At 42.3% G+C, this 21,670-nt stretch overlaps 3 protein-coding genes across 3 annotated transcripts in view; 1 reads left to right on the top strand and 2 right to left on the bottom strand.

Moving 5' to 3' along the window:
* The window catches only part of LOC125889422 (collagen alpha-1(XXVI) chain), a 31,815-nt gene extending 22,569 nt beyond the window's left edge, over window positions 1-9,246 (bottom strand). Inside the window, exons 1-3 of the mRNA XM_049577439.1 lie at window positions 8,808-9,246; window positions 8,466-8,591; window positions 7,638-7,741 (exon numbers count right to left, since the gene is read on the bottom strand). Of these exons, the coding sequence (XP_049433396.1) occupies window positions 7,638-7,741; window positions 8,466-8,591; window positions 8,808-8,980 (403 nt within the window). The 5' untranslated portion in view covers window positions 8,981-9,246. The remainder of the gene's footprint in view (window positions 1-7,637; window positions 7,742-8,465; window positions 8,592-8,807) is intronic.
* Window positions 9,247-11,528: 2,282 nt separating this feature from the next.
* Window positions 11,529-15,581, top strand: srprb (SRP receptor subunit beta). The gene is made up of 7 exons (XM_049576617.1): window positions 11,529-11,756; window positions 12,127-12,221; window positions 12,361-12,438; window positions 12,528-12,610; window positions 14,256-14,392; window positions 14,510-14,564; window positions 14,669-15,581. Exons 1-7 carry the CDS (start codon window positions 11,576-11,578, stop codon window positions 14,877-14,879), a joined length of 840 nt encoding a protein of 279 aa, XP_049432574.1. The 5' UTR covers window positions 11,529-11,575; the 3' UTR covers window positions 14,880-15,581.
* Window positions 15,582-15,620: 39 nt separating this feature from the next.
* wdr53 (WD repeat domain 53) lies at window positions 15,621-20,355 on the bottom strand. The gene is made up of 3 exons (XM_049576616.1): window positions 20,288-20,355; window positions 17,524-18,013; window positions 15,621-17,428 (listed from the first exon to the last, which is right to left on the bottom strand). The coding sequence occupies exons 2-3, from the start codon at window positions 18,010-18,012 to the stop codon at window positions 16,751-16,753; spliced, it is 1,167 nt and encodes a 388-aa protein (XP_049432573.1). The 5' UTR covers window position 18,013; window positions 20,288-20,355; the 3' UTR covers window positions 15,621-16,750.
* Between the last annotated feature and the right edge of the window lie 1,315 nt (window positions 20,356-21,670).

Here is a 21,670-nt window from a genome sequence, read left to right as displayed (position 1 = left end):
TGTCAAAATATTTTTGGTTTTCCAACAACTGAAACACTAATGACATTCCCATTAGCTTCATCTGTACTTTGTGTTGAGCGCTATGGGCCCTGACACACCAAGTTGTCAGTCTGCTGTTGGTCAGTGTCGGGCCATCTTTGGGGGTCTGTTGCCCTAGTTTTTACAGTGTGTCCCAAACCATGGACATTGGTTGGTGCTTGCCAGCTCTATTCATTCGGCTGATTCAGCACACTGAAATGGCGTTGGTCCAGGCGGAGCCCATTTATGAATGAAATCACTCTGGTTGGCTGTTAAGCTCAGCACATGAGAAGAGAAACGGAAGCGTGTATAGCAAACAAACAACTGAAGTCAAGAGGGTGTGAGACTGAAACAAACTCATTGTATTATTCGGCAGAAACATTGCAGAATTGTTTTCGTTATTGTTGGCTAGCACACAGTAATTATCGTTTGTTCGTTCAACAACTGGTTGTGTTGTAAATGTGCTAACTGGCTGACTGGCATCTTGAATCTATCCTGTGGGTTTTCTGGTTTCCCTTTTTGAATGACAAATACCGACTACTGCCACCTGCTGGTGTGGAGAGTTATTTCCTCTCATGCAGACAGAGCGTATGTGCTAGCTGGCTGTTGGCTGTAGTCATTGCCATGTGTTCAAGGGGAACTTTTTGGCTGAAAGACAGGTGACATGAGGCGACGCAGCGTTTGTCCCAACTCATTCTTTGATATCAGTTTGGTGTGACTGTAAAAAAAAGTTAAGCATGCTTATATGTTAAGTTAATTTAGTTTACCACAGTGCTCACCAAACATGGTAAGCATTATCCTTCATGTTAACACTGTCATTGAGAGCTAGCATGCTTATGTTATCATTCTGCTAAAAGCCTCACTGTACTTACAGGTACAGAGCCGTCAGTGTGGTACATGTGTTGATCAGAGAAACCAGCACTAACAATAGGGGTTTGTTTCTCAGTAAAAATAACAAAAGTGAGTGGGAAATTCCTAGTGGGGCTTGAAGGCGGCACGCAGGTAGATATACACACCCTTACACATTGACAGGTTCCTGGCCTGTCTTGACTACTGCAACCCAATTGCCAGAATAAATGTTGGCACTGTATGTTTCAGCAAACCATGGATATGTAACATTTATATTTAAATAAATAGAAGATATGTTCAAACTTAACATTTAATTATGCTCCAACAATGCTGTGGATAAGATGCGGTTATTTTTAGGCACAAAAACCACTTGGTTTTGGTTTGGAACAGATTGTGTTTTGGCTTAAAATACCCAAATTTGGCGCCACAACCACAGCTGGAAAATGCCCCGATATGTCACTGCAAAACACCCAGTTTTTTTGTTTGTTGGTCGCAGACAGTGGTCAGCAGCTTGACTGCCATCTCACCGAGGTATAATGGCCTTCAACCACCCTTCCACCTCCAGATGACAGCATCAGCTCACATACATGTAATCAGAACTGTGTCACTTATGTATCTGTGGTTTGCAGAAACGTACATTCATTCATTCATCTTCTAACCATTTCATCCTCTTGAGGGTCACGGGTGGGCTGGAGCCTGCGAGAGGCAGGGTACACCCTGGACAGGTCGCCAGACTATCGCAGGGCTGACACATAGAGACAAACAACCATTCACGCTCACATTCACACCTACGGACAATTTAGAGTTACCAATTAACCTAGTCCCCAATCTGCATGTCTTTGGACTGTGGGAGGAAGCCGGAGTGCCCGGAGAGAACCCACGCTGACACGGGGAGAACATGCAAACTCCGCACAGAAGGGCTCCCACGCCCGGGATCGAACCGGCGAGGCGAGAGTGCTAACCACCACACCACCGTGCCGCCCCAGAAACGTACAGTGCCAACATTTTCTTCTGGAGAATGGACTGCCTGACAGCAAGAACCTTCAGCTGACACCAGCCTTCATGGACACATGTGGCTCTTATCGACCTCCCAATCATTTCCAGGAACCTTTTTAGGAACTTGGGAACTTTACCTGCTCAACTCAGCTTAAACAGATGTGTGGAGTTGCAGACAGAAAGACAGAGGGACAAATGGAGGCAGGAAGACCCAACGATAAGCTGATGACAGAAATGAAAAACCACAGAAGGAGCACGCACAGAGCGTCATCCATCAGACAGATCAGACCAGGACCAGGAACAGCTGAGCTATCCCATAGCTCCTAGCAGGTCAGAGGGCACCGTTTGACCTATATATGAGCACAACTAGGGACGCAACAGAGACATCAGTCATATCCTCACTCTGCAGAGGTTGCAGGCTGGAGGAACACATGTGGGATATGGTTCTGTTTTATCACTTTACTCCAAGGAGAGGAGAGCAGCAGATCTAAAGGCCATAGGAAGTTAGATAAGTGGAAAGCAGGAGAGTATAAAAGATAAAGAGCCTGGCAGTGGCAAGGAAAAGCAGTGGCAAGGCAAGGGCAAAAGAGCAAAGGCCTGCAAGGGGATGAGAGCATATGATAAAATGGAAAAGTGGAAGAATTCAAAAGGTATTTCTGAAGGATATAATATAGCTGGTATTCTAGATAATCCCTCTAACGATGGGTTTCAACACACTTCCTCCTCATCCAGCTGCAGAAGGGAAACAGTGACTTTAGCAGCTTCACAGCTGTAACATTACCAGCATTAGCACATTTTGACATCCTAATCTTCCAGCCACCTTTTCACTTCTTTAATAAAATTAATCGTTAACTTCTCTAAATAAACTCCTGTGCTGTCTCACCCTGCGTTAAACTTTGTTAAACCTCTTCTCCTGAGCATTTGCATGAGATCAAAGGTTACCGTTCTCATCAGGGGAGGTCCCAGCCCTTATTCTTCTTAGATGAGGCTCCCTCACACACAATCCCTACTGTTAATATGATCATGTGTGCAAATGGGTGCTGGGGGGTGCTGCTGTGATGGAGTGGGGAGGTGGGGGCAGGGGCCAACAGCGGGGAAATTACAAACACATTTCTCCCAAATGTGTTCCATGCCGTCATGTGTTAGCACAGCTCTGCTGAAAGCAAAATGTAAATCTTGAGATGCACCGTACACAGCCAGCACAAACCAGACTGTCAAAAATATTGACGGGTCAGGGTGTCAACGAAATGAATTCTGAAAACACCCACTTTCCATTAGCAAACACAGAAAATTCAGGCTTTGAGACCAGCTCAGCCTTAGAGGCTCGGCCATGAGCTCCATAATATGTCAGAGTGTTAGAAGGTTATAACAGGGGGCAAAACAAGAGGCAGAAAACCCACTAAAGGACTTAAAATTAAAGTCAAAAGCCACTATGGAAATAGTTGCTAAAGTACATTAAATAAGTGATTAATAACCAGCATTAACAACAGCATCTGTTTTAAATTTGTGCAGATTTACATGTTAAATGTCAAACATTTTGTTGGCTAATTGCTTAGTGTGAAATATAGTGACAGATGACCATTGCAAATTTCTTAATTTCCTTGAGCACAACGTATTGAAAATGCTCATTCAGTCCAAATATGCAAATATATTCAGTTTAGTATCACATAGGGGAAAGCAAAGCAGAAAATCCTCTCAGCTGAGAAACAAGAGGAAGGCAGCACTTTCTGCTTGAAAAATTTCTTGATTAACTGATTGTCAGACTGATTATTTTTCTGTCAATCAACCATGGAAATTCGACCATCAAACAGCTAATTTCCTGCAGTCTGGTGATTTTTTGTGCTCCGATTTGTGATCTTTTCTGCATTAATTTGTTATGGAAATGTCTTTAATCAAAATAAAAGTCCTCTGCTACTTTCATGTCTGTATTGGGTGTGTGTGATCCCTTTGTGTATTCTGCATCCCCTTAGAAATCTACACTTGTGTGATCAACTAATCAATTCTATGCATTGATAGAACTGCGTGTAAAGCCTCAATTTGGACTGATTTGAAGGGTAAGAGGTAAGAAATATGAATCCTAAATCTGACATACTGATAATGTGCACTGACATCAGTGCAGATTTGGCCTCTATATTGGGCACTGCACCTCTCAGACTGCAGCGGACTAAAAAAAAAAAAAAAAAAAAAAACATTTTGTGCCCCAAGTCACCCTCATAAATGTCTATTTTCTGAGGGGTGGTAACACAAGAACAAGATATTAGAGTGTGACAGAAAATATTTCAGGATGATTCATTTCTTCGATGAAAACAACAAGCGCGTGTGAGGAGGTGAGAGAAACAAGCATCTCCTCAGCTTACACAGACTTAACTTGGACTCCAGTCGTCTTCATGTGCCCTGTCTCTACATCTCTGAGGGCCTCAGGGGCCTCTGAAGTGGAGCCAGAACCCCATCAAACTAAAGCCAGAGGTGATGTCATCTTCATTGGTTAAGGCTGTCCTCTCTCGCTCTGATAAAACAGCTGGCTCAGAGCCCCCATCGCAGCAGTTTGCAGCCACACAGAGCTGCATGTTCAGTGTTGGCTGAGTGACATGAAGACATAAAGGATAAATGCACAAACTCACACACACACACACACTCTGCTACCAACCAAAAAGATCCACAATTAAAAGGAAGCGTTTAACGTGTTGGGAAATACTCTTGTTTGCTTTCATGCTTTTGTAGTAAATGTGAAACTACAGCCAATTAGCCTAGCTTAGCATAAAGACTGGAAACAAGGGGAAACAGCTAGCCTGGGTCAAAACGAAGGTAACAAAATCTGCCTACAATCACGTTACATCCTGTTTGTGTAATTCCAAACAAAACTGAAGTATGAAACTGCCAGGTTATGGTTTTATGGATAATTTATGGAGCCCAATCTCACTCCGAAGTTGTCAAAATCCAGCGCTTGGGCAGTGACTTGCGGCGTCAGGAACCAGTGAAAAAAGGCATCCTTTAATGTTGGCAATGATATGCGGCCGGTTGCTGTTATAGTTTAACGGTGCCCCGCGGAGTCAGGGGGATAAGGATGAACATTAAGGTGGTGAAAGTCTGGGACAGGCAGGTGAGGTGGTAGATGGGTCCAACAAATACCGACTTTCACCAGAGAGAGCATTGTTCGCATCCCGTAGGATTCTAAAGCCGAACCATGTTCTTTTTTCCTAAACCTAACCACGCACTTTTGCTGTTGAAGGAAAAAAAACATCAATTCGCGTTATTGTACCAACGTAGTGCATTTATTTTGAAAGAGACTGTATTAAAATGTCAAATTTCCTGTGAAAATGGAGTGTATTTTGAGAGAAGACAATGTCTGTAACAGGCAGAACTTGTCCCAGAACGTCAACAACCAGTGCACTCAGGGTACCTTGCACATTGTATGTGGACGTGGAATTTCCATGACCACATGTCAATATGTGACGAGGTTGGAGTGAGAATGTGTTGCTTTATGTGCCACACTGTTTCTTCACCAGGACCAGTTATTTCTGTGAGGTCTCTATGCAAAGCTTAGCTGCTGGATGTAGCTTCACATTTAGCAAAGCTTGAAAGTGGAACCAATATCCTTATCTAACTCTTAACAAAAAGGCAAATGAGTTTATTTTCGTTGATTCTTAGAAAAGCTCTTTCCTGTAAAATACTCAAAAGACTCTCGAGAAGTTGTGATGCATGACTTATTTTCGCCATTGTCATGTCTTCCCTTCCAATAACCAGTCAACAATAACAGTTGATATCAAACAGAAACATGTAACAGCTCCAGGAATCCGAGCCATGAAGGTGAAATATAGTGAGAATGATCAGCCTGTAAGTTTGTTGAACCATTTAATACAAAGCTTTCTTTGGAGTGCCAACAGAAAAGTTTGCTGTATAACTTTAAAATGCTCTCCAGTGGTGTTATCAACTATTATTTCCAAGGTAGTCCTGACATACATTTGTACTGCATATGAATTCACCTACTTCTGTTAATCTACATGAGGAGAACCAGTCTTTGTTTCGGAGCTGTAGCTTGATCCTGGCGCGGTCACGTATGTTACAAAGGCCTCGTGGAGGAGTGTCATGCTCATTAATCTCAGTGGGGCCACTTTCCCACAGAACCGGCTCTCTGCTTCGCTGCCGTCTGGGCAGCTTGTAGCAGCTGGAGCCCTGTGGGACAGAAACCCTCCTCATTACACTTCACTTCTCCCTTCTCTTCTTCTTCTCCTGCTACACAGCTGTTTCTGCACTGCCAATTCTAACACCTTGTTGTTTCTTGTGCACTGGTCCTAACTTTCTCCCCTCAGTGTCCTCTCCTTCTCTCCCCGGTGTGAAGCAGACTGTCAGTGACATCAGCCTCTGTCTTTCAGGTCTCCCTGCTGACTCGACTGTGGCCTTCTGTCTCTCCATATGGAGGCAATTTTCCTCCCGCTCTGTAGCCATTAGAACTTGCAAATACATTTCAGCAAACGTTAAATAAACAGCCAGATTACTTATTCACACTCCTGCAACCACTTTGGTCTCAAGTGAACCATAATCTCTGGCAGTACCGACTCAGCGGATGTAGCTATGTGTTAATCTTTGTGTGGAATAATATCCACGGCAAATCCAAATAATGGTTTCCAAAGGCTTTGTAATAATGTCTGTGTTTATTCCATTAGTAATAATGTGTGTTTTCTTAACTCGTGGTAAATCTTGGCCCTCCAAGTGCAACAATGAATAATTTCTGCAAAATGGAACAAGGTGCGGTAATTATGACCAATAAGCAAAACTTAGTCATTGAAGTAACTGTTAATCTTGGACATGTGTGGACCGATCATGCCAGTGTTTTCAGTGACACAGGCATTGCTGCATTGCCTAACCCCAAAGAACTGTTAAAGTTGCCGAATGTACTAAATGGTTTTAATAGAAAACTCTGCATTTAAAATAACTCTGAGCCAGCGAAGCCTGAAGCACCATTTTACAGGCATCTACAATGTTTATAATACAACATAAGAAAATGTGTTAGTCAGTGTCATGAGCACTGGACACATAAATGTACTCACACATGTATAAACAGAGGAGTAACACCCTCACAGTCTGTTTCTTAAGGCTGACTGTGGTGTCTCGCCCCTGGGTGAAAATTCTGGTCTTTACTGGGCCCCGAGCCTGTGGTCTGCGGTATCCTGAGGCAGCGCTGCCCATCATGAGACCTACACTCGCTCCCACTTTACAAGCTACTCTGCTGGACGCTCCTCTGAGCATTTTTCATTCATGCTTTTGACTCCAACAGCTATGATGATATTGAGAGAGACAGACTGTGTGCTGTCTGCACTTAACAGACATGCACAAAGAAAGAAGACATACAGAGGGAGACAGTTGGTGTCTCTGATCTTCCTTCCAGGCACAGAAGTCTCCTGAATGCACGGCCGTAAAAGAAAAGGTACAAAACCGCAGGGCACGGGATCCCTTTCAACTGTTGTTTTACTGCAGTCCGTGCTCCCAAAAGTAATCAAAAACAGACTTTCAATGTTTATTCAAAACAACTTTACAGTGATATCAAAAGGGCTGCACAGAAGCACGATTAGCAAGCTACCCGACAACATGCCATCAAACATAAAACGAGGCACTGATGTGGGCAAAGCTGCTAAAAAGACACAGATGGGTCCTGAACACATGGCCTTTATTTCAGTCCTTATGAGACTTAGCCTCAAACCACTTTCTCCTCTACAGTAATGGAGAAAGTTGCATCATCTGAAAGAGAAAAAAAAAAGCACAGATAAGAAACTCACCTTCACGGCACTCCTCTCCCACAAAGCCTGGGCAGCACCTCCACTCCAGTGCAGTCACCTGCTTGTAGGCAACTTTGAAGGACGGCCTGACCAGGGTCCTGTAGCTGGAAAACAGCACACGCTAACTGATTTGAAACTACATACAAATACACAAACATCATCAAACTGCCTAATACTAAAGCTATGCTATGCAAAATGGTTGGTTACTGTTTGTACATGCTCGCCCGTGAAAGTGATAGAAGAGAGAAGCCAACCCAAGATTCACCCTTGTTAGCGCTGTCTTGGATGTGTGCTGCTATGATCTGGCACCTGGTCGCTACCTTTTTATAAAGCCTGGACCTCACTTGGGTGCTGTGGGGGTACACGCCCATAAACACCCCGAACACAGTAGATAAGAAAAAGCATGCAAAAGGCTCTGCAGAGAAATACATTGCCACACACTTATAGCTTTGATTGAGATGTGATGATTGAGATAGATTATCTCTGTATGATACAATGTTTTTTAGTCTTGCATATATATTCAAGGATTCATGGAGCATTTTTGCCTTTTTGTTACACTTTTGTTGTGATTTCATCCCTTCTATTTCAGAGGGAAACCTTTGAAAGACTTTGAAAATTAAGTTAATTGTGTTGATAATACTTCTCTCGCTTGTGTAAAAATCTTAATGCAAGACTTTAACTTTTAACAGAGTTTTTCTATAATGCTGTATTAATAGAAAAACTTCTGTAAAACATCTTCCTCTACCAACATTTTCAGCAGAAGACTTGGCTGAAGGCGGGGCGGGGGGGGGGGGGGGGGGGTAGCTGTGAGGACTCTTTTAAAAGTACCTGATCTGGACTTTGGAACAGGGTCCGGGCCACCGGCAGCCCTGAAACACTCTCTGCACTGTGGTTTCTGTCCCGTTGTGCACCTGACAGGACACTGTCCTGGTCACAGTATACTGACACCAGTTCCTAAAATACAAAATGGAGGTGATTTCACTCTTATCAATACTTTATGATAGAAATAATCAATGTCAATAATGTGAACATGTGAAAAAATAACATACTGAAACACTCATGTGAACATTTAGCAGAGTTGCAGTAAATTCATTTCTGCTGAGGGCACATAATCAGGATTATATTTCTACAACTTCTGCAGAGAAAAGGCGCCATCCCCAGTGTGCTCACCTGAGCTGTGTCCGGGACCCGGTACCTGGCGATCCAGTGTTGCCGCTCTGTTCCGATTTGATGCGCTGTCGCTGCAGAGTGATGCCTGGAAAGTGATAAACAAACCCTGTTTCCAGTGAGAGACCAACTAAACTTATCCACATGCACAGCGCGTACAGGAACGACAAAGCCATCGTGTCCTTCTGATTTATCCCAGACAGAGATATCCGCAGATACCGACGATTCTTTTCAAGTAAATCCCGAAGTTATAAATCCCTCTTTGACAGATCTACAGTATCTGAAGTGGAGCGGGGGAAAGAAACCCTAAGAAAACCCCGATGTAACCATGAATGCGTTGGTCATTTCGCCTTCCCGACGAGAAACAAACTGGCCCTCTCAAGAGCCCAAGATGAATGACACACAGCCTCTTCCTATAGAATAATGCGGTTTTCTGACGTTTGACATCGTGCCGAGGGCTGAGGAGTCAAATATCCAGTGTGCGTAAAAAGCGCGCTGAGGGTGAGGCTGGAGACGGAGTGCGTAAAGGCGCATCTGTTCCCGATCGAGAAACCACCACCCTTCAGTTTTCATATAGGTCCCATGATATGAATGTGATGACCAACAGTGGATTCACAGTTACTGAACTCTAACACACTTTCATGTGTATTGTCTTTATTACCCTGATTAATGCCTCAATGGACGATCCATTAAACCTATTTACTTGAAGTCTACATAAGCCGCGGCTAACAGAGACAGATATGAACGATGACATATGATTTTACAATAGTCTGATGTGGTCTCTGTTCATGTTCACCACTTTGTCAAATAATAGCAGGCTACTTTGCCTTCAGGAGAGTGAACTAACATCTGAGACTGCTGCCAACAGCCTGCTGTTTAAAGACTAGACGATTACACAATAGCAGCACATTTAATGCTTTGCTTTAAGTTAACAGATGCATTTTGGGCAATTAGCAAGACACATGGTGCTAAATATGGAAGCCCTTTTTTCCCAAGAAGAATAAATCTGATTACAACTTTGACTACTGATACTATATCATAATTTTGATTAAAGTCAAAATTTTCACCATGTATCTCACTAATATTCACATAATTTTGACCAAATCAAACAATTTTATCATTGATTACTTCCCAGTAATCCTCACTCTTTTGACTTTGGAGGTAAAGTTATCACTTCATAGTTTTTTAATTAAGTCACAATTTTGACTACTTTTTGAAGAAGTACTCATATATTTTATTTAGTAAAAGAGATAAGATAAGATAAGATAAGATAAGATAAGATAAGATAAGGACTTAATCAATCCTATACTGGCAGAATTCACACCTTAGAGCGGCTCAAGAGTCAGAAGCAAGAGCGTTAAGGAAAAAAAGTCGTAGCATGATAAATACCAATGTGATAGAATGAGAATAAAATAATATAAAATATATGTAGCCTACACTATATGCACCTTTTATTTATACAGATACTCTATTCCATGATTGATAGTTGCACAAAAGTAGCAGTACCACTCTGTGCAAATACTCTGATTGCAGTCTGACTGTGAGAAGTAAAAGTCTTACATTTAAGATTTCACAACCAAAGTACAGAAGTATAACAGCTAAATGTACTTGAAGCATTAAAGCGGACGTACTTCTTGGACTGAATGGTCCAGGTACAGCACAATTTAAATACTTTAGTCCGGAGGTTCTCAACCTTTTTCGTGTCAAGGTCACAAGCCCCAATTTGAAGTTTTTTGTTTCAGAGACCTCCATCTGAAAAGGTTTTGACTATTAGATATGATTAAGATCAGAATTCCATAGTTAAAGATGATAAAGATGGAGAAAGTGAAACCTGTGACTGGAATGGTCACTCTTATGGTCCTTGCTCACCTGTGGCTCCCTTCTATAATGAATTAAATAGTGAAAATAAACTGTCCCCCATTTTTCTGGGGAACCCTGGTTAAGTGCCAAACCCTTTTATTGAATTTCCTGACAAATAAACATCAAGGTAGTATACTTAACTCACACATCTGCAAGGGAACTTAAACTGGGTGAGAAAAGAAATGGAAAGAAAAGAAGATACAAAGGGGTAATGATTACAGAGGGTTTATGTGTGTGTTTGTGAGCTGTGGATCTACAGGTTAAACGAGAGTCCGTCTCAAGATTCTTGGAAAAGTTGGTATTTTACTTTTAGTATCCAGTATGGCCTTCCACAATGGTTGCTCCTCATTATAAACTTCAGAAACATTAGAAGCTGCTCCCTCCATGGAGATCATCTCAAGAAATGATTGCTTGCACTACTTTAAAGGATAGTACAGCTTCTATTTAATAAGTGATCATATTTTTTTGTACGTAAAATGTGAGTCTGTAAACAGCTGTCAGGTAAATGTAGCGCAGTAAAGAGTGGAATAATGCCCTCTGAAAAGTAGCAAAGTACAATAGCATAAAACTGAAACACTCAAGTAAAGTAAAAGTACCTCAGAATGGTACTGTACTTGTGTAAATGTACTTTACCGCCACTGTTTTTGACTTGGCCTAAGTCAGTATGTTTGTGACTCTTGACATTTATTTATTTACTTCTTTGAGAATACTTGCCTCCATATTTAAAGGTGAAATCCAACTGCTATTTGTCTGGCGTTACTGGGGGCCCACTGCCTGGTTCCAGCACTCCACCAGTTTAGAAACCAGTGTGGGAATAAACTTCACCAGGAGGCCAGCAGCGCCCTCTGCTGACCCTCCAGGCTCCCTACAGGCTGCAGGGAGAAGGAGACGTGTCCCACTCTCAGGTTGGCATGAGCGGACAGATGGAGGCAGACAGCACCGGTGGCAACATGGGGGAGAAAGCAGACGTGGAAATGGCAGAAAACCCATTTGAGCCTTACATTGAATCTCTGCGACAACAACTGGAAGACCAGGACCCCGTTTTTCTGATCGGAGTTATCGTCGCTTTGGCGGTTATCATCATCACCTGTGGTAGGAAGTTACCGTTAGCATGCTAATGTTAGCTTAGCAGGCTAGGCCAAGCGCTTAGCTTAGCTTAGCGTGGTTTGCTACAATTTATTTGTGTTGGAAAGCGGTTTTGTCAGCAATGCATTCAGCGTTGGTATTAAATATTTAAAGGACAGCTATTTAAAGAGTGTGTGCGTCAAAAGCCAATAGCCGAATTAGCAAGCGAAGAAGCTAACAGCCAAGCTAACGCAAACATCTGTCAGTTACGCAGCTTATCAGCATTTCCTACTAAAGCCATCCAACTTTACTGGGTATCTTCTGTCAGCAGATAACAGGACAGTAGGTTTTGGATACTAATACGTTTATGACTCGCTTCTCTGCTTTCTCTCTCCAGTGTTTCTGAAGTACTTTCTCTCCAGTAAAACCGTCCGCAGTGCTGTGCTGCTGGTCGGACTGTGTGACGCCGGGAAAACCCTCCTGTTCAGCCGGGTCAGTTGATGCAACTCAAACGTGGTGTCCATCGCCACGTTGCCTGTCAGAGGATGATGCTCAGCTGCTGAGCTGATGAGAGAATGATGCGGAGTTAATCTGCTTTATGTAACTGACTGTGCACTTTGTGTTTTGGCAGCTGTTATCAGGGAAGTTCAAGCGCACACAGACCTCCATCACTGACAGCAGTGCTCCATACAAAGCCAAAAACGACAGGGTAAGTTAAGGACAGTTTATCATCATCTGGTTACATCCGGTCCTTGATGAGCATGGTTTACAAGTGTCCCCTCTCCCTGATGTACACAGGGCAGCACCTGGACTCTGATTGACTTGCCAGGACATGACAGTCTGCGCTCTCAGTACCTGGAGAAGTTCAAATCTGCAGCCAGGTGAGAGCAGAGGCAGGATTTGGAGTTAGCGAGATAACATCAGGGTTAACTCTGGGTTTTCAATACTATGAAGCTGGGTCTCTTTTTACCTGGATAAATCACAGCCCTAACTAACCTTAACCCTTAACCCCTAACCCTAACCCTAACCCTAAGATGGGCAGTTGACCTGCCCCGGAGCAGGTTAACCTCAGAGTAGCGGCTCACAGCCTGTCAACATCCTGACCTCTGACCAAACAGATCACTGAAGAAAAAAGTAATCATAGACAAAGGTCTGGAGTCTCAGTAATAAAGAGGAGCCTATATGATGTTATAGGTCAATAAAATGACTTCATTGTTCCAGGGCTCTATTTTCACTGGTTTTAAAACAGAGCTTCTAACAAATGGAGATTGTTTACAACACTTAACACATGATTTTAGCAGGACTTTAACATATGCAAAGTTAAGTTTAGCCTGCAGTGATAGTGTTGCTAGTTTACTCTGATTACATCACCAAGGCTCAAAATAACATGAAACACCTGTGTGATAAGAACTAGTAAAAAAAATATATATATACTTTATAAGAAAAATAAGCAGCACGCTGTTAATTGTCTCCCGTAAATGCAACATTTCAGTCAAATAGATATCATCAGTCACCCCTTACTTCAGTAGCAGAAACAGTCTGGCATTGTGTTAAAGTGTTTTATGTGACGTCTTCATCATCATCCAACTAAATAGGAAAAATACCCTATACTTATGTCCCACATAGCTTTGTGATACCTACATGTAATTTAAGTGAATTGACTGTGAATTTTTGGATAGTATTTTCATTTTCGGTTAACATCCCACACCATTTACATTTTACTGTCTCGCAGTCACAGACACCTTTGATTCCATTTCATCTCATATCATATGAAGCAGCCTACTTCATTTATGGTGCTGATGATATCACTTGTAATTTACACCCCCACTTCTTTCACATGAATGTGCTTGTGGCTGGATGGGAAAACCCAGAGTTGACTGAACTAGTTGATAACCAGCTTTGTAGTACCTGTTATCCAGAGGGCCAATGTTAGGGTTAGTCATGCCAGATAATGAAAAGATATCCTGGGTAAGTTGAACTGGCCTCGTAGTATAGGTCTCAGGACTACCTGTCTGAATAACATCACTGAATGTCTAGCAGTGAGATTAGGGGTGTTTTCACATTTAGTCCTTTTAAATGAACCAAACTCAGTCCTCTTAAAGTGGGCCAACAGAAATGGGACTCAGTTCTTTTTGTGTTCACATTGTCAGTTCACTTGAAAGAGGACTCAGTTCTCTTTTCTTTTCAGTGTCAGCTCTGACTGGGCCTCAGTCCTTTTCCTGTTCACACTATAGCTTATATATAACATACATTGACATAGTTCTGTTTTTATTTTGACGTGGCACTGCAGTGTGGTTATGAAGTCTAACTACTCCTCATAATGCGTCCTTGCAAGCATTACAGGCTGGTTTTGTCCGTTTTGTCAAGTGTCCCAGTGCATGTTCACATATGCACAAAAATGCTGAGTCACAGCTCTGAGTCTGCTTAGAGGGCTGAGAAGGACCAAGTGTGAAAACATGCTAAGTCACCAGTGACCTGACTGACACACTTCCTTATCTCACCGTCACTCTCTATTCACCTTTTCAGAGCGATTGTGTTTGTAGTGGACGCCGCTATCTTCCAGAAGGAGGTGCGAGACGTGGCAGAGTTCCTCTACATGTTGTTGACGGACACTGTGATCTCCAGGAATGCCCCAGCTTTGCTGGTGGCATGCAACAAACAAGGTTCAACATCCCTTTTTGTTTAGAAAATTACCCAGTTCTCTACATTCTGCCTCTGTTCTACATTTATAGCCTTCAGCCTAGAGATCACCCTCATTCACTGGTCTTTGTATTTTACAGATATCACCATGGCAAAATCAGCTAAACTGATTCAGCAGCAGCTGGAAAAGGAACTGTAAGTAACTGATATATTTGCTGTATTTGATTTGTAGTGGACGCACACTACTTCCTGGGCCTTTGATTTGAGATATAAAGTCTACCCTGTCTCTTGACTCATAGGAACACCTTGCGCGTGACGCGCTCTGCAGCCCTGAGCTCTCAGGACGGCTCTGTGGGCGGCAGTGTGTATCTGGGGAAAAAGGGCAAGGACTTTGAGTTCAGCCAGCTGCCAATGAAGGTGGAGTTCCTGGAATGCAGCGCTCGCGGCAGCAAGGGTGAAGAGGGGGATGCAGACATTGAGAGCCTGGAGAAGAGCTTCGCTAAACTGTAAAATCAGCAACATAACATCCTCAGTGCAGAGTCTGACTCAAAGCACAGACCTCAGATCAACGTCCACCGTCACCTCAGCAATCAGAGGAGGGATGAGGCATCTCAGTGGAGAATTTATTTGCCAGGAGCAACCAGCTGGTCCGATCTGTGCTGGCTGTCAGTGTAAACCGTAATTACATGAAAGGTGGAAGAACTTTTGTGACGTATCCAATCAAAAAACACCAAAAAGACTGAAAGTAATGAAATAGAAAATGATGTAGCAGTTTGTTAGGTTGCTCTGCTGTGCTAAGAAATGATTTCTCCAGTGTAAATCTTACTGTGAACATCCACTTTAAAGCGCTTTATTTGGCTTGTTTAGAAAGAACATTTGCTGTTGCTGCAACTTAAAGCGATCATAGGCTGTCACAGATTTTCACCATATTTGTTTTAAACTTGTTTCAGCTACTCTGACTTCTAAGCTGCCTTGTGAACACAGAAGGGCATGAATTGAACATGAATTAACTTGGACTGTCGGCCATGTGCCTTTTCTCCGATATTCTTATAGAAAAGTGTCTTGCTTGTTTTCAAAAAAAAAAAATGAGTTTACTTGTTTGAAAGTGTTTAGTGAATTCACTGCATCTGCAATGAATGTATGGATTTATTTAGATTTTGTGTTTGTCTGGCTTGTTTAAAAAACTGACAATATAAAGTTTTTGATGCTTGATGGTGATGCTGATGACATCCACTTTAATAGGAACAGCACATTTTCTTACCTGATTTCAGCCTGTTATGATTAATGAGCAGCAAACATGATTTAATCAACATGTACAGAGAGAAATCTTAATTGTACATCACACCATGACATGGAGGGTAGCTGAGTGCCAGATCACATTTTTTAAAATGGCACCATGTCTCCGAGAACAAGCTCACCACAAAACCCAAACCAGTCAGAAGTGTTGTCGTGTAATCTGTGTCACAGCACTGTTTTCAAATGTCTGTCTTCTCTCTCTTTGGCTCCTGGTTTCCATTGAGATGTGTTTTTACTTTTCCAAAGCGCCGCAGACTCAGTTTAACATGCAGCTGTCCTCGGTCTGTAATGTGGTAGTTTTTATTGTCCAAAAAAATGCACATACTGCAACATATATTTTCAAAGGATGACCTTTTTTATAGGACCACACATGCACAAAATACCCAAATGAACCATATTCAATGTGTAAATCTGGAGTTTTATGAGACCTGAAAAACAGTTACACATTTACTTTGTTGAAAAATAGTAACACACATTTCTGTGATGTTGCTTCCACTGTTCAGTGCTTTCTGGAACACCAGTTAAATTATATTTAGGTTCAGGCTTTATTAAAAGAGCAAAATCCTACTGTCACAAGAAGTCCAAATAATGAAGCTGCCAATTCTAACCATCTATCACAGGAGTGAATACTCTGATTAAATTTAACAAGGTAAACCAAAAATAAGGCAAAGCAAAACAAGAACTGCAACAACTAATCAATTAGTGGGTTGAAATAAAGTTAATCGGCAATTATTTCAATAATTGATTGAGCATTTCATTTGTTTATTTAAGCAAAATGTCAAATATTTACTGATTCCAGCCTCTTAAATGGGAAAATCTGCTGCTTTTCTTTGTCATTTATGATCGTAAATGAAGAGTCTTTGATTTTTGGACTACTGGTCGGACAAAAGAAACAATGTGAAGACGTCACTTTGGACTCTGGGAAATTGTGATATGCATTCTTCCCATTTTTGGGACATCTTATTGATGAACAATTAACCGTGAAAATAATCAGTAGACTAATCGATAATGAAAGTAATCGTTAATTGCAGTGCTGCGATGACAAGACCAAAAAAAAAATTAAAGAACATGTTCAGTGTGTGAATCTATATCAGAGACAAAGGGTAGACTGTCAGACTGGAGCTTTGATCTGCCACCACCACACTGGGTTCTCCTTTCAGCACAGCAGGACACAACCAGTTCACCTTGTCCCCGTGACTGATGCTCAGTTTGGGTCCAGACTTGTCCTCCGTCACGTTCTCTGCACTTTCTGCCACCTCATCCTCCACCTCCACGTCTTTCTCTGCTTCAGCCTTCGGTGTCGTCTTTGCTTTATCCTGTGGTTGTTCTTTCCGCCTCGCCTTGCTCTTACCCTTCCTGCGCGGGGCTGCTGTCACTACAGTTTTGCTCTTTGCCTCAGGAGTCACCACTGGGTGCTTACTGAGATCCCACAGAGCGACCTGGCCGTCGTTCCCGCCAGTGACGAGCCAGTGAGGGTGGGAGAGGAAACTAACAAAGTGGGCTTGTGAGGCGCCCTGACTGTGGGCCTTGACCGCTCCCTGCTGTTCCAATTTGGAGCCACTGCCGATCCGCATCACATGCACCCGCCCGTCCTCTGCTGCACAACCCAAAATGTTCCCACAGCTTGCCACAGAGACACAGTGGATCAGTGGCGGGTTGAAAAGCTGACCGGGACGCTGCTGATGGTCGTCCTCTTCCTCTGCTACATCTTGGAGGTTGACAGTCCAAAGAGGGCGTGTCTTCTGCAGACCCCACAGTATCACCTGAAGCCACAAGAAAGGTGAAACAAATTAACATTGGGAAATAAATGTCGTCAAATGTTGTCTTAGTATGTAACACAAATGGTCCCCTCCTCTACCTGCATGTCGAGGCCAGCAGACACCAAGTTATTGGGCCTGTGAGGCCGAAACGCCACCGAAGAGCAGATGTTCGTGTGTCTACGAAGAGTCCTGCACACTTTTCCCCCAGGAAGCTCCAGTACCCGCACCGCCCCGCTGTCATCTGCCACTGCCAGGGCTGTTCCTGTCTCATTTAGCGCCAACGCATTGATCTCCTCCTCCCCTGCACCCTGAAACTCCTCCACGGGACTCTTCAGGTTTCGGGGGTCGAGTACACTCACCGCTTCTCCATGTGACACGTACAGCTGGCCCGGAGCAGCGGGTGAAAACACAACACTTGTGCTGTCGTCTTTGCCGGGGAGAGTGAGACGGCCTATGATGGTCCCCTCCTGGCTCCACACCGTGACCTCTCCACCCTCAGAGCCTGAGGCGAGGAAACCCTCGGGGCCTGAAGACGCTCCAACACACAGGATGGATGTGGAGTGGCCCTCAGACCACTGCTTGGCCATGCTGAGAAAGATATGAATATCAAACTGCAGCCTCAACATTGACTATAAATTCGAGTCAACAATTCTTGAAGAACAGTTTCAACAAATGCTGATTTAAAACTGAGATTAATCATTCAGTGGTCAACAGGAAATTAACCGCCGGCAATTTGACAATCAGTTAATGGCAGTTTGTTTTACAAGCCAGAGTTAATCATTACACATTAAAGCTTTTTAAATAACACTGACTGCTCTTTTTCTATGTAAGTAAACTAAATATATTTGGGGGGTTTTGACAGTTGATTGAACAAAAACAGAAATCTGAATATGTCAATTTGTGCTCTGCAGAGCAATGTCCACTCTTTCTGGTATTTCACTGACTAAAAATAAAGTCAATTATTCAATAAATAACTAGCCGAATACTTAATAATGAAAATAAACATCGACTGCAGCACTTGACTGATTATAACCTTCCTGAAGGTCAGATTTATTGCAGGGCTGTTTATTACTCCTAATTAGTTTTAGCTAGATGTATCTAATAATCAGTGGTGGAATGTAACTTAGGTACAAAGCTGAAGTACTTGTGTATGTCCATTTTATACAACTTTATAGCATCCTTTTGCTCCACTCTCAGAGGTAAATACTGTACTTTTTACTTCACTACATTTGTCTGACAACTTGAGTTACTTTTCAGATTACAGTCCCTTCCTGTCCAGAGAAAACCATGTATCTCCTGATGTGTTGATTTTGAATGTTTGTCATGAACTGAAGGATGACGTGTTTATTTATGTGTTGTAGGGCTGACATATCATATTATTTTCACTACACGATTCTCATGGCCGAAAGAGTTCATGATCACAGTATTCTAATAATAACAGGGGGTCTACAGGTATCACACAGTTAAATTTAACGCTTTTTAAGACCCGTTCAAGACACCTTTTAGCCAAATTTGGGACGTCATCATATTTTAAAATTATGTTTTATTTATTTAAGCAATGCAGGCAAGCAGTATATATATGCAGTCTTGTGCAGAGGTAAGTGTTATGTAGGAATGTGGTTATTACAGTGAGTTCAGTCAGTCTACATTTTGCCAACAGGTAAGGACAAGTATGAAGTAACAGACAGTATAATAGTTTTTAAAGATTTGTCACATTAGAAATGTGGACTTTTACTTAGAAAGGCTTCACTCATTTTCACAAAAAGAAATTAAAAAACCGATAAAGGAAAATAGATCAAATATTTCTAGTAGTTAAGACCTTACAAATTCAAATGTAAGACTATTTAATGACTTTTAAGGCCTTATTGTTGTAACACTGAATTTAAGATTTTTTAAGGACCTGTACACACCCTGTATTATCAAAAATAAGATGCTACTTGTCAAATTCCTAACTTTTGATTATCATGTGTCTTTTCTCTTTTTTTTAACCGGCTAATTAATTACACTCAAAATATGTGTGTAGGGAGGTGGACAGTGAGTCTGTAACCATAACTGTTCAGAAGAGTACAGCCATGCTTGTTGTTGCCATTGGTTACAGTATCACGTCAATTTGTCAACAAGTCTAAATATCGCAAGTATCATGACATGAATTTTTCATATGATATTAAAATTATACTGATATTATCTTAAACGAGATGATGTGGCACATCCCTGAATGGAAGCAACAAAAAAAATTAAAAGGAGCTGGATTATTTACACAGTATTATTATATGTGTTTTATTTACATGATATAAATATTCAATTATTAATTATTGTGGTTATTGTCAGTACTGGTAAACATCTACAGCAACATCTAAAATGCAACATACACACTAATGCTGCAGCAACACTAATCCAACACATACTGTGACGGTAAACACTGACAGGAACACATTACAGCACAATGAGTACCTACCTCTAGTTTTCATACTTTGAGTACATTTAGCTGATAACACGTACATGAGGTCCACCACTGCTAATAATTAACTAACAACTGATGATGGATGTTTTCATGTTTACATGAGAAAAAAACAATAGCGTTTACACTCCTATTTTCTAAAAAGACGGGCAAACATGACAGACATTTAAAGATAAAATGGTTTCTGCAGGAGGAGCGACAACAGACTGCAAATGTCAAACCTGACGAAACCAAACAAGCTCCAGCTCTGCTAACTTGTTAGCCTAAAAGCTAACACGTAACTTCCTGTCCAGCTGACGGTCTGACTGCGATAATAAACATGCTGAGGTTTGTCTGCTGATTAAAATAATATATATCAGTGCTGTGACATTATCGATAAGGTCAAGACGGCAGAATTACGCTACCTTAGCAAGTTATGTCAAAACTTCAGCAGCCTGCCATGTGGGGTCGGGTCGCTCGTTGATGACGTCATGTACGAGCGTAAGGTGTTTTATTTTTAATGTCCTGCGTTTAGCGTCTCAACTGAGGGACTAGGTATAATAATAATAATAATAATAATAATAATAATAATAATAATAATATAGAACAACACTAATATATAATAACAATAACAATGATATAATAGTAATAATAAACTAAGTATAATATTGTAATTGACCGTAAGTATATCTTTGTAGGTTTCGAGCCTGAAGAGTGTGATCATAAATTTATTAATAGTAACAAGGAACAGGGACTGTGGTAAAGATTTCTATTTCTCTTTATTCTGACACCTCAAACATCAAGCCAAAAATTAAATTGGAAAAATTTAAATCATAGGCTGATCCACCTTGCGTTGATTTAATCATGGCACCTCATAATGTGACTATATGGCTAGCACATGCCTGTATGCACTCTCATCATTGAGCTCCTGGACAGTCTGTGGTGGTACTTGGCAGCGTCAGATGCACAAATACATAACGCCCCATAGCTGCTCAATTGGATTTAGGTCAGGGAAACAAGAGGGCCAGTCAATAGCATCAATACCATCGTCATCCAGGAACTGCCTACACACTCTGGCAACATGAGGCCGGGCATTGTCCTGCACCAGGAGGAACCCAGGGGCCCACAGCACCAGGATAAGGTCTGACAATCCCTCTGAGGATTTCATCCTGGTACCTAACAGGGTACAGGGTCAGGGTACTGTTGGCTATAACAGGGAGGTCTGTGTGACCCTCCAAGGATATGCCTCTCCAGACCATCACTGACCCAGCGCCAAACCGGTCATGCTGGGTGATGTTACAGGCAGTATAACGTTCACCACACCATCTCCAGACTCTTTCACACCTGTCACATGAGCTCAGTGTGAACCTGCTCTCATCTGTGACGAGAACGTGGTGCAAATGGCGGACCTGCCAATTCTAGTGTTCTCTGGCGAATGCCAATTGAGCTGCACGGTGCTGGGCTGTGAGCACAGGTCCCACTAGAGGATGTCAGGCCCTCATGCCACCCTCATGGAGTCTGTTTCTGACAGTTTGGTCAGAAACATGCACATCAGTAGCCTGCTGGAGGTCATTTTGTAGAGCTCTCGCAGTGCTCCTCTTGTTCCTCCTCACACAAAGGAGCAGATACTGGTCCTGCTGCTGGGTTGATGTCCCTCTACGGCCCTGTCCAGCTCCCCTTGTGTAACAGCTGGTCTCCTGGTGTCTCCTCCATGCTCTTGAGACTGTGCTGGGAGACACAGCAGGACTACCTGTGCAACCTGATTGGGCTGCAGGTACCGCCTCATGCTGCCAGTAGTGACAAGGACA

This window comes from Epinephelus fuscoguttatus, linkage group LG5 (genome assembly GCF_011397635.1).
Source record: "Epinephelus fuscoguttatus linkage group LG5, E.fuscoguttatus.final_Chr_v1".
NCBI classification, from domain to species: Eukaryota; Metazoa; Chordata; class Actinopteri; order Perciformes; family Serranidae; genus Epinephelus; species Epinephelus fuscoguttatus.
Note: the sequence above shows the minus strand (reverse complement) of the source record. Positions and strands in the feature narration are given on the sequence as shown.

Coding starts and splice junctions, on each gene's coding strand:
- wdr53 (XM_049576616.1), bottom strand. CDS start 18,012: ATGGCCAAGCAGTGGTCTGAGGGCCACTCCACATCCATCCTGTGTGTT. Junction 17,429..17,523: donor CTGCTGGCCTCGACATGCAG/GTAGAGGAGGGG, acceptor TTGTGGCTTCAG/GTGATACTGTGGGGTCTGCA.
- srprb (XM_049576617.1), top strand. CDS start 11,576: ATGAGCGGACAGATGGAGGCAGACAGCACCGGTGGCAACATGGGGGAG. Junction 12,222..12,360: donor AAACCCTCCTGTTCAGCCGG/GTCAGTTGATGC, acceptor GTGTTTTGGCAG/CTGTTATCAGGGAAGTTCAA. Junction 14,393..14,509: donor GGTGGCATGCAACAAACAAG/GTTCAACATCCC, acceptor TGTATTTTACAG/ATATCACCATGGCAAAATCA.